At 46.8% G+C, this 11,886-nt stretch overlaps 1 protein-coding gene across 8 annotated transcripts in view; it reads left to right on the forward strand.

The window, feature by feature from the left end:
- Positions 1–8,293, forward strand: part of Specc1 (sperm antigen with calponin homology and coiled-coil domains 1) — a 267,349-nt gene extending 259,056 nt beyond the window's left edge. For all 8 annotated transcript variants that reach the window (XM_057773390.1, XM_057773387.1, XM_057773388.1 and 5 more), the window contains one exon: positions 4,545–8,293. In XM_057773390.1, coding sequence (XP_057629373.1) covers positions 4,545–4,634 — 90 coding nt within the window. In that variant the 3' untranslated portion in view covers positions 4,635–8,293. The remainder of the gene's footprint in view (positions 1–4,544) is intronic.
- The last annotated feature ends 3,593 nt before the right edge of the window (positions 8,294–11,886 follow it).

An 11,886-nucleotide genomic window follows, 5' to 3' on the forward strand; every position in this document is an offset into this window, starting at 1 on the left:
CTGCCGTGTGGGCCAGCAGGGTGGCTTGGCAGGTAAAGTTTCTTGCCTGATGGCCTGGGTTCAGTCACTGGGGCCCACATGATGGAAGAGAAGAATTGACTCCTGCAAGTTTCTCTCTGACCTCCACATGTATGCCATGACACGCACATGTAACACACACATGCACACACACACATTGGGTGAGTATCTTCTGGTAGAATCAAAGAATTATACATAAATGCTATGAGTGTTTTATTTTATTATAGTGCTTTAACAGCAGGAGTGTTTTGTCACTTGCCTCTAGTAATGTCATTGTCATTGTTTGGGTTTAGCTGCTTCTGTAGCACCTGTCTCCTTGTTGTGTTTTGTTTTGATTAGTTTTGTTGTGGGGTGGGTCTTTTGAGACAGACTTTCACTGCATCATCGAAACTGGCCCTGAAATCCTGGTGCTCCTTCATGCCACAGCCCTCTCTGTTGTTCTGAGTTTCTCTGCTGGAAGACTATGCTGAGCTCTGATTTGTTCACAGTTCTTCCCTGGCCACTTGTCTTCCTTGGGGTGGTGTCGTTCCCCTTTCTAAACCTAATTGTTTTCTTATTGTTAATTTTTAGCACGCACACACACACACACGTGCTCACACACTGGATACAAGTCCTTTTCATACTTGATCTTCAGATATTCTCTCCTAGTCTGAAAGTTATCTTTTTATTCTCTTAGCAGTATCTTTCTCAGCAAAGTTTTACATTTTGCCCCAGTTTATAATTCATATTCTTTCAAGGCCGTGCTTTGATGTAGTTAAAAGCTCATCACCTAACCCAAGGTTGCAAACTCAGATTTGCTCTTGTATTTTTTCAAGAGCTTTCAGAAGCTTCCATTGCAGTCTCTGATTCACTTATGTGATCTGTGAAACATGCATTAGTCACTTGCTTTCTGTTTGTCCAGTGCAGTACCAGGTGCTGAGGAAAGCATCCTTATCTCTCCTTTCCCAGACCTGAAATCTTGCCCCTTTGTTGTTCTTCTAGATGGTTTTGTTATTTTTTTGCATTCATAAATTTTAGAATCATTTGTCAATATCTACCAAAAATTACCATGTGCTGGGAATGCTGGGCAATGGTGGTACGTATCCTTAATCCCGGCACTTGGGAGACAGGGCTACACAGAGAAACCCTGTCTCCGGAAAAAACAAAACAAAACAGAGATTTCTTGGGATTTTTATTGGGATTACAGTATATCTACATATCAAACTGTATAGAAGGAGCTGCAGGCCACTTTCCTGCCACCCAGCTCCCAGCCGCCTGGCTAGCTTATGCCCCAAAATAACAACACACAAACTGTATTCATATAAACACTGCTCGGCCCATTAGCTCCTACTGGCCAACTCTCACATCCTTATCAACCCACCTCCATTAATGTGTGTAGCACCACGAGGTGGTGACCCTCTAGGAAGATTCTGGCATATGTCCATCTTGGGCTGGAACTTCATTGCCTCTGCCCCAGAGCATCTGAGCTCACTTCCCTTCTTCCCAGCATTCTGTTCTGTCTACTCCACCCACCTGTGTTTTGACCTATCGGGCCAAGCAGTTTCTTTATTAATTAACCAATGACCGTCCCACATCAAAACTGGGAATAATTAATAATCTTAACAATATTATCTTTAAACTCATAAACATAATACATGTCTCTCATTTAGATATTTGCTTTCTGCCATGTTTTATAGTTTTCTGCATATGAATTGTATACATATTATGTTAGATTTAGGCTTTAAAAGTAGGGGGTGGAGATGGAGAGATGACTTAGTGGTTAAGAGCACTGGTTGCTCTTCCAGAGGACTCAGGATTGGTTCCTAGCACTCATGGGGCAGCTCGCAATGGCCTGGAACTTCAGTTCCAGGGGATCCAATGCCCTCGTCTTGGGTACCAGACATACATGTGGTGTGTACACATATATGCAGGGAAAACACTTACATAAAGTTAAAACCAAACAAACGTGGGAGGGGTTGCAGACAGTATTTTTTTTCTGGTAAAAAATTCCTGTTTTCATTTCTGGCATACAGGAGAGTGGCTGAGGTCTATGGGGCTGTGTAATGGAACCCCACTTACCTTGTGTGCAGACTCGACTGTCAACCTCCACGTCTGCAAAACCAGTTTTGTTGTTTCCTTTGTAATCTGTATGCCTTTTTGTTTCTTTTTTATGCCTTTTTATATTAGATGAAATTTCATCTACTGTATTAAACAGGACAAGCAGGAGAGTCCATCTTTGTCTTAGTCCTGATTTGAGGGGGATAAGCATTGTCTTATACAATTAAGTGAGTTTAGCTATTGGGTTAGGGGTACATACCCTTTAGTGTATAAAATAAGTTAGCTTCTCTGTTTTGTTTTTTGTCATGAACAGATTCTGAAGTTTGTTGATATTATTTTTCTCAGTCTGTTAATATGCTAATGTTGATTTAAAAGCATTGAGCCAGCTTTACATTCCTTGGACGAGCCTTATTTAATCATAATACTTTATAGATTAATGAATTCAGTTTTCTAGCATTTTTTTCAATTGCTAGTAGCTTTGTGTCTATTTATCTGAGAGGCTGACGTACAGTTTTCTTGTAGTGTCTTTGTCTAGCTCTGGTTGTAGGCTCGTCTGACCTCACAGGATGAGTTGCAGAGCATTCTCTTGTCTTCCGTTTTTGGAGACTGAATAACTAATATTAGTTCTTCTGTGTGTGTTTGGTGGAATCATATTGGCCTGGGTTTGGGCTGTTAACTGTTAATTTAAGTAAATCTCATGTGTGGTGAAATTATTACTAAGACAACCTCCCTCTCTCCCCTTGAAACATGCAAAACATTTCTTCAAAGATTTTCAGATGTGGTGTTAATAATGTAACAGATATTTTTGATTCAGTAATTGCTAATACGAAATGGACTGAGTTAAACTGTGACTAGTAGCTGTACTTCCAAATCATCTGAAACTGGAGACCTCTTTCTCGACAGAAAGGGAAGTTTTCAGTCCCTCTTGAGTTCCTAGGCATGTCTTCAGGCTGCCCTTCCTTCTCAAAGCTCATCTGCCTCCCAATCAGCACTGTGTCTCTGTGTAGCCCAGGCTATCCTAGAGCTCACTGTCTAGACTAGGCTGGCTTTGAATTCAGAGATCCCCCTGCCTCTGCCTCTCCACTGAACTCTGTCACTCTTTATCGTGTGTCCCTGCTGTCATTAGCAATCTCTGCTCTAAGATTTCATTTTTTTCTTTTAAAAATTTTTCTGGGCAGAATTGTGTGGAAGGTCCCTCTTGCTTCCTTTGTGCCCTTCCTGGCGGATCATGATGTGCTGATCATTTTAGCCTGACCTGGGAGCAGAGCAGGAGAGAAAAGTCAGATGTTAACTTGGTGACTAGTCGGCAGGATTTACCAGGCACAGATGTGCTCTGTTCAGCCTCTTTTTCCTTTGCATCTCTGCTTCTGGCTCATGTTTTGTTACAACCACAAAAGACTCCACATCCAATCCCAGTGTTAATAATTAAGCGTGTTCTAGAGAGCTTTGTGGAGTGTCCTGCCAGGCGCCTATCCTTCCCACCTGTCTTATCACTGTTTGGCCTGGCCTTACTTGCAAAATTAGCCCACAACAGGTAGTAAATTAATAAAACTAAATAAATAGCAAAAAAAAAAATCACTCAACTAGAGGGGGAGAAAAAGAAAGGAAAGAAAAAAAAACAAAGGCCGGGCGGTGATGGCGCATGCTTTTAATCCCAGCACTCGGGAGGCAGAGGCAGGCGGATCTCTGTGAGTTCGAGGCCAGCCTGGTCTACAAGAGCTAATTCCAGGACAGGCTCCAAAAGCCACAGAGAAACCCTGTCTCAAAACACCAAAAAAAAAAAAAAAAAAAAAGAAAAGAAAAAAAAGCAAAGTAAGAAAAGCCCAGATACTAAGAGATATTAACCCTAGTAAAGCACATGGTTTAAGTTGGCTCAAGGTGTCTGTGGTAACTCCATGACTAGCTCTCCAGGAACTAATTTGACATTGCAAAGTGCAATGTATTGGAAGTGAAGGGACCCACGGAAGTACAGTGGTGTGGAAAACCCTACACAAGAATGTCAATTGGAAAGACACGGGATGTGTGAAAGCATGCCCACTGTGGTGCACACACCCACGGAAGCACAGTGGTGTGGGAAACCCTACACAAGAATGTCCATTGGAAAGACACGGGATGTGTGAAAGCATGCCCACTGTGGTGGGAGCCTAGGAAACTGGGCTTACATCCATATGCACATTATAAAAGCAGAAGCCATCCTTCTTCTATTGTGGAAGTCGAGGTGACTGTAGAAAGCTGTAATGGTGTTTAGAGATGAAAGTAATAGGAAGTCCTGTCTTTGGTCTTTGAAAGGGACATACCTCCCAGGAAAAGCTGCTAAGAAGACTAACTCAGCACGTTAGCATGATCTGTGTTTGCCTACACTTTGGTTCCTGTTAGTAGAAGGTGGCAATCCTGATTGGTACCAATCAGTACCAATCCTGACCTGGTTCAGAGTCACTTGGTAAAAGGGGACTGAGATGTCCGTCTTGTGCTGTCCCCTTCCCCTGCAGGAGCTCAGTGAAATGCTGTACACAGACCGGCCCGACTGGCAGAGTGTGATGCAGTATGTGGCCCAGATCTACAAGTACTTTGAGACATAAACAGAAGAAGACTCAGCATCAGCAGCTGCCGCATGGCCTGAAGCTCATCCTGAAGCGCCTGCTCACTGTCCACCATACCTGCTGTGCCCACCATCTAGCCGTCTGGATTTCCAAGGAAAGCCTAAGCCAAGTGGACCAGCACTCCATTGAGAAGCAGAGGTGGCTCCACCGTGTCCCCATCTCAGATGCAAACATGTCTGGAGCCTATGCTCAGGAATCCTTGTTCCCAATGGGAAGTTTTTAGAGAGGCAGGCCCCGCTTCTCACACAGTGGGTTCCAAACCCCCAGGCCCTCTTCTGTGAGACTCCAGAGTGTTGCCAGTTCCATTTGCTGCCCACACATGGCCTACACACTGACAAACAGCACTTCAGTCACCGTGTCTTTTCTTCTTCCTCCTCCTTTACTAAAACTTTGCTTTTTTTTCAAAACTCTGTCCTTGCCAGCTGCCTGCCCACCCCCAATAAAACAACACTCCATAAAACAGAAAAACAAAAGCAGCTTTTGCTTCTTAGCAACCTAGAAACACACTGATTAGAGAAATAGTATGTCCAGTTCTATGTAACTGAGAACTTAAAAGGCACTGCATAGATCTCACCGTCCCTACTTGATTTCTCGCAAGTGCAAGGAGCATTTAGGTACCTTGCTGAGGGTGCATGGGAGGCCAGCTGGCTTGCTCCTTAACCACACAGCCTGAGTGCAGCACTGGTGTCCTGGCTGATGAGAACCATGACCGCTGTCCACAGACCCTTCTGCCCTGCTGTTATTTACAGTCCCATTTACACACGTCTTGGCCCAACACAGAGCTCCACACGAGTCTGATGTGTGTGGAGCAGCCTGTGATGGTGAGCTCTGCACATTTACACAGTTCGCAGGTTGGGAGGTGCGCCCCTTAGGACTCTGGGTGGACAGAAATATAAACATGTTTTGGCTCCAGACGGGTTTGGCCCTTGGTACTTGTTGGGCCTTTTACATGTGCCTATTGAAAGAAGCTATTAGGAGCATAAGAGTGACTGTCCTCCAGTGCCCCATTGGTTCCCTAGGCAGCAGCACAGCCCCTCCCTGAGTACCCAAGCCAAGCGGCCCTAGACTAGTGATTCCCAACCTTCCTAATGCTGGGAGTTCCTCATGCTGTAGTGACCCCAACCATAAAAGTATTTCATTGCTACTTCATAACTGTAATTTTGCCATTGTTATGAATTGTAGTGTAAATATCTGTTATATAGAATTCTGATATGTGACCCCACACAGGCTGAGAACCACTGCTTTAGAAGCGTCTTTCCATTTTTCTTGGACAAATGTGCACTTCATAGCAAATGAGCACGCCCCTTTCTCTGACAGTTGGGTGCTCACAAACACCCATTACTATTTTAAGTGCCAAATAGCCCTGGACTGGTCCTTTGAGAAAGGACCACGCTCAGAGCAACCCCTGCGAATGACCACCATAGCTACAGTGAATCTCTGCCTGCTTGTCTGAGCCACTCTGCTGGCCCAGCCCTATCCTTGGAGGACCTAGGTTCCGTCCCTCCCTCCAGTCCATTGTTCTGATAAGTAGCAGCTGGGTGCAGCAGCACTGCTTCTCAAGCTAAGGTAGCCTCCATCTGTATTCTTAGCTGTGGCTCAGTGCCGATCCCCTGGGACTCCTCTGGGAACTGCATGCCTGACTCTCGCATCAGGTGAGTTAGAATAACTGGAACAAAGCAGAGATGGAGTCTGCACATGCTCACAGTTCTCCAGAACTGATGGGCAGCCACGCAGAGAGGGAGGACACTACTCCCTGCCCCTTGTTCTCCCATTAGGAGCTCTTTCATTTCCATGTGGAAGATGAGGGCTCAGACCCTCCTTGCTGATGGATGTGTCTCCGAAAGCTGGTACTTAGGCTGCCTCCCATACCCGTTGTGTTGACATAATTGATGCTGTGCCTCCCTCCACCAGTTGTCTCCAGTCTGCTTTGCCCAGCCATCACAGCAGGGTGGGCAGGAACGCTGTCCCACACAACTGGGTGTCGTTTCTTCAGGGGTGATCTCTGGAGCTGTGTAGGAGAGACCACAGTTAAGGCGTGAGAGTTTTGTCTGTTTCTAGCTGTTTTCAGGGTGCTAAGAATCTGGGAGCTCTCAGCAGAGCAGCCTCCGTGCTGGTCCCCAGATACCTTACAGTGGCTGTAAGTAGAGGCACTTTGGGGCCCCAGGTCGCTGTGGATTGGCCAGCTGCATCTGTTCTTGTCTGTATCCTGCTTGGGGTTTCTCTTGACTGCTGCAGGTCTTGCCAGGGGTGTTGGAGAGGAATGGCATGCAGGTACTGCCAGGCAAAGGGCATGCATGGCGGATAGAGCTCCAGTTCTCTGTTAAGGTGCCACACTACTGCATGTGGAGGTGCAGGGTCTGGGAAGATCTCCGAGTCACAAAAATGAATGTGAAAAACTGACCAGCTAAGCACAGAAGCATGGCGGCGGGGGCAGGGGTGCCTTGCTTTTTCTTGTTTTTGTTTGTTTGTTTGGTTGGTTGATTGGTTAGTTGGTTGGTTTTGTTTTGTTTTTTGGTTTTGTTATTGTTTGTTTTGCTTTGTTTTGGGTTTTGTGAAACAGGACCTCCTGTTACCCAGGCTGGCCTTGAACTCATGGTCTTGCTGCCTCTGTCTCCTGGGTGCTGAGATTAGATACCACACCCAGCTTTGGTGCTTAGCTCCTGCTGTTTTCTTTGTGTCTCTGCAAGCCATCATTCAGAGGACGCTGGAGGCCTCCATAGCCATGTTTCTTCCCATCTGCCCTCAGCTAAAGAGATCTGTAAAATGCAAGGCCCTGAGAAGTTAAGACACGTAAAGAAGTCTGGTTCTCAGCACTGCTTGGTGTCTGAAGGCAGGTGGTAGCACTAAGGCCCTGCCCACAGTGGCAATATTCCAAGGAGCATCCATCTTCCCAGTCCTTCTCACTTCCGCATCCATACTTGTCCTTGGTTCTCATTCTTCATCCAGTTGTTCCTCAGATTCTGTAGGCCATCCGGAATAAAAGCCATGGCTAGAAGATAGAAACCCACGTCCTGCCTAGCACAGTGCTGCTACCTGTGGCTTCAGCTATTCTGGAGATGGAGACAGGAGAATCAGTTGATCCTGGAAATTTGGGATTAGTTGGCAGAGAGTGTGGGGCTATCCCAAAGCAATCAACCATCTAGCAATATTGATTATTGGCCATACTATCTTCCTGTCTCCCATGAGTACCAGCCACATGTCAGTCTCTGACCTCTCTGTGCCCTGCAAACCTGTCACTGGCTGATGGAAATGAAGGACTGAGACCCTTAGGGACAAACCCACTCACCAAATCCAACAGTTCCTGAGTGTTCTAGTTTGAGATGCCCTACTGCCTGCACCAGTGGGAGAGAGAACCCCCAGATGATTGAAAAGAAGTTTTTTCGAGCATCTGCTAAAGCCCCTGGGCATCTAGGTCCTCCGACAAGATTGGAGTTCTGACTGGAACACCCTGAGTAGCTCACTGACTTTAACTACATTAGTTGAATGCACTCGATATACCTGTGGCCTCCTTTCCCTCAAGAGCACACTAGACAGCACCTAGCACTGCCCAGACGTGACGTACTGTCAGAGGTGGACAGGGCTCCCAAGGGTAAGGTGTGCCACTGTGTGTGATTTCTAATAAATATATTTTGTTTCTATCTCAGTTTGATTCTTTGACCCACTGATGTCGATCAGCATTTTTTTTCAAAGCACCAAACTCGCTTTGAGTCAGCTTAAAGCCCTCTCCCTGCTTGTTCTCGTCACTTCACAGTCCCGTCCGCAGCTGCCTTGCGATGGCTACAGGTTGTGGATCATCTTCCAGCACCCGGATGCTGCCAAGCTGTACAGATGTGCGTAAGATGGAAGTGGGCTGCCTGGACCCTGGAAGCTGCACACAGTGTTGTTAAAAAGTCATGACAAGGTTGAAGAGACACGTAATAAAAAATGTAACAAGTAGAGCATGACGGTGGCGCTAAGCATCCCTGGAAGCCACCATTCCTAGGCTACAGGCCACAGAGGAGGACAGCCACCCTGGGTCGGTTTAGGGCTGCCATTTCCCTCTCAGTCTAAAGGGGCAGGAAATGTTGTGCCAGGAGATACCAGGTCTGGTTTGCTCAGCGTCTGATTGTCCTGTACCATCTTGAATGCCCGGTGCCTTGGGCTGTATACATGTGTACATTCCTGCCGGCTCATGCATGAGTAGGCCTTTCACAGACGGCCAGGTCTCCATATTTGGGGATGGTCTTCATATTTGCCGGTCTCCGAGACTCATCAAACAAGTTCTGTCCTATGGATGCGGCTCTCTGCATGAATGGACCACCACTCATGGGTGTTCCATGACTGGCCCATTTGACACGTGCACTTTACAGATGGGGGAACCTGGGCCCAGACTCCCCATGCAGCTGTCTTGGGCAGTTTCTGTTGCCACCACACAATATCACAAACTGGGCACTTTTCCAAAGAATAGAAGTTTATTTTGTTCTTTTTTCTGAAGTCCAGACCCTCTAAGAGCTCAGCACTGGTGTCTGGGAAGGTATTCTTGCCACATTGTGACTTGGCAAAGAATGAGAAGAGACAGAGTAAGCATGCTAAACTAACCCTAGTCCCCAACTCTTTTGAAGCCACCAAGGCCACCGTGGAGAGCCTGACCCTCATGACTCAATCCCAATTACCTCCAAAACCTGCTAACGATGAACTCTGGCCATTAAGTTTCTAGCACATGAACTTTGGAGATACATTTAAGCCACCGCATCAGTGACAGAAAAGGCTCATGGGTTAGCAGAATTAAATGAATAATCAGCATGGACTGCTCTTGGCGGCCCTAAGCACAGAGCCATGGGCCGCCAGCCGCCTTCCCTCTGCTGGGTGAAAAGGGCTTTGCTCTTAGGCTGTGTAAACTTCCATCTGAGCTCCTTGAGGGCCAAGTGCAGGTTTCTGTGCTCGTGATTCCTCAACCTAAGGGGCAGTGCTTATACCGGTCACTTGATTACTTGGTCCAGTTGCCAATTACTCACACTCTGACTGGGAGGTCAGTTCTGGGAATGAACACCACAGGATTCCAGCCTGTGGCCCATCTTGTGAACAATCTCTTCCAGCATTTTCCAGCTCAATGATAAGTAGGAAAAGCCTTGGGGAGAAACTTGAAATTTGACCTCCCCAAGGCCTTATCTTTCCTTTTTCCTTTAATAGTATTACGTCTGGTCTCATGAATGGAATGACTTAATACATTCAGGGCCTTGGAGTCTTCTGGGCTCTTTGAATTAATCTTAACTTAATTCACCTGCTTAAGTGAGATTTTTTTTTTCTAGATCATGAAAAAGAAATCCATAAATAGATTTGCCTAGGACCCTTTAGAAGGCTGACCATTGGGCCCACCAGCCCTTCCATTTGTCCATCTGGGCTGCTATTTATATCCTTAGTGTGGCTATTTCCCTTGTATCTGAAAAATGAGGCAAAACAGAAAGTGGAGCATGGGAAAAGTTTTCCTGCGACATGTGACTTCAGAAGGCTTGGCCACTGTCCAAGGAGGCTGGTCCTAGAAAACATCTGGCGGAGAGGGACCTCATCCTGAGAAAGGCAAAGTCTTACCACCCGGAGGATCAGACCAGGAAACAGATGGCCACTCACAGAGACAAGGGAGATGTGTCTTATTCATCCTGCCTTTCAGACTCGTCTGTGCCCACAAATCCAGCTGCTTTTGTTTAGGGGAGGGAAGAAGCCTGTCTTGGGTCACCTGTGTAATCTGCAGCCATGTGCCCAAAGTGAGCATGTGGTTGTTTTGTCCCCTTCGGCAGCCCTGGGTGTGGCTCGGTGTTGGGTACACTCCTCCCTGAGTGTGACTTCAATGTTCCGAGCTTTGGGGTGTAACAGTCTGTAACTGCAGATTAGCCCCATCCAGCATTCAGCCCGTCTTGGAGCGCATGGCTGTGAGAGGCCCCCTTGAAGGAATTTTACAGATGTTCTCAGTGCTCCTCAGGGGATGCTGTGTGATGCCTTTGCTGGGACTTCCTGTTCGAAAACAAAGGAATCCCTACCTAGTGAGGGCTAGAAATGAACTCTCACACCCTCATAGGGCCAAGTTCAGGTCTTTGGAGCCCAAGGAAACGCTTCCTTGCTGGTTTTCCCGTGGCCAGGAGTCCAGGGACCACGCTACTGATGCTGTTGGGATGTTGGTGTTAGTATGTGTTGTTTGTTGTTGCTGTAACGAATTGATGCAAACAACACACATGTTGTCTTACAGTTCTGAAGGTCAGGACACAACCCAAGCAAGACTTGCTGGGTGCCATACTTTGGAATTTGAATATTTTTCAAAGGTCAATTGGTTAAAAACTTGTTCAGAAACCTCTTTAAGAGGTGGAGCCTAGTGGGTGGAAGTTAAGTACTTGGGGATGTGTCCTTCCAGGAGATCCTGAGACACTGGCCCCTTTCCTGTGTGTTTTCCAGATGCTATGAAGTGAACAGACCTCCTGCATCATATGCTTTTGCCATGGTGTGCCAAATCACTCCACTGCAGGGCCAACCACAGGGCCAACTGACTGTGGACCAAAACCCTGGAAGCCTTTCTTTTAAGTTCATTTTTTTCAAGTATTTTGTTGCAGCCATGGGAAACTGGAGCCAAAATGACCCCAGCAGATAGGGTAATATTCCCTTCTGGGGGCCTTGGGTGAGGATTGTTTCCTTGCCTTTCCCAGACTCCCACGTTCCACAGATTGCGGCCTCACCCTCTGTGTTCAAGTCACTGTTGAAGCCTTTGGCCATCCGTTTAAGCTGTCCAAACTAACTCTTTTTGTTGTTGTTTAGTTTTTGTTTTTCGAGACAGGGTTTCTCTGTGTAGCCCTGCCTGTCCTGGAACTCACACTGTAGACAGGCTGGCCTCGAACTCACAGAGATGGGCCTGCCTCTGCCTCCCAAGTGCTGGGATTAAAGACGTGCACTACCACTGCCCGGCTCCAAGCCAACCTTTTTATGGCGAATCTTTAGCAGTTTAGAAAATCCTCGCTGCAGAGGGACACCAGTTTGCTGCTGTTGTTCATGGCTGTGTCTCCTCCTGGCTCTCTGCAGCTAGGGAAACTCTGGCTTTAGAGTCCTGTGGGTAGAGTGGGGCTATCCAGACACTCTGTGAATGACTTCTCATCTCACAGCCCTGCTACACTTAAGCACATCTGCAGTCTCTCGCCATGAGGAATGTCAGTGCCAGGAACCAGTGGGGCAGCTCTGCACACCACTGTCATCGTTTCTGTCTCCTCTCGTT

Source organism: Chionomys nivalis, chromosome 7 (genome assembly GCF_950005125.1).
Source record: "Chionomys nivalis chromosome 7, mChiNiv1.1, whole genome shotgun sequence".
NCBI classification, from domain to species: domain Eukaryota; kingdom Metazoa; phylum Chordata; class Mammalia; order Rodentia; family Cricetidae; genus Chionomys; species Chionomys nivalis.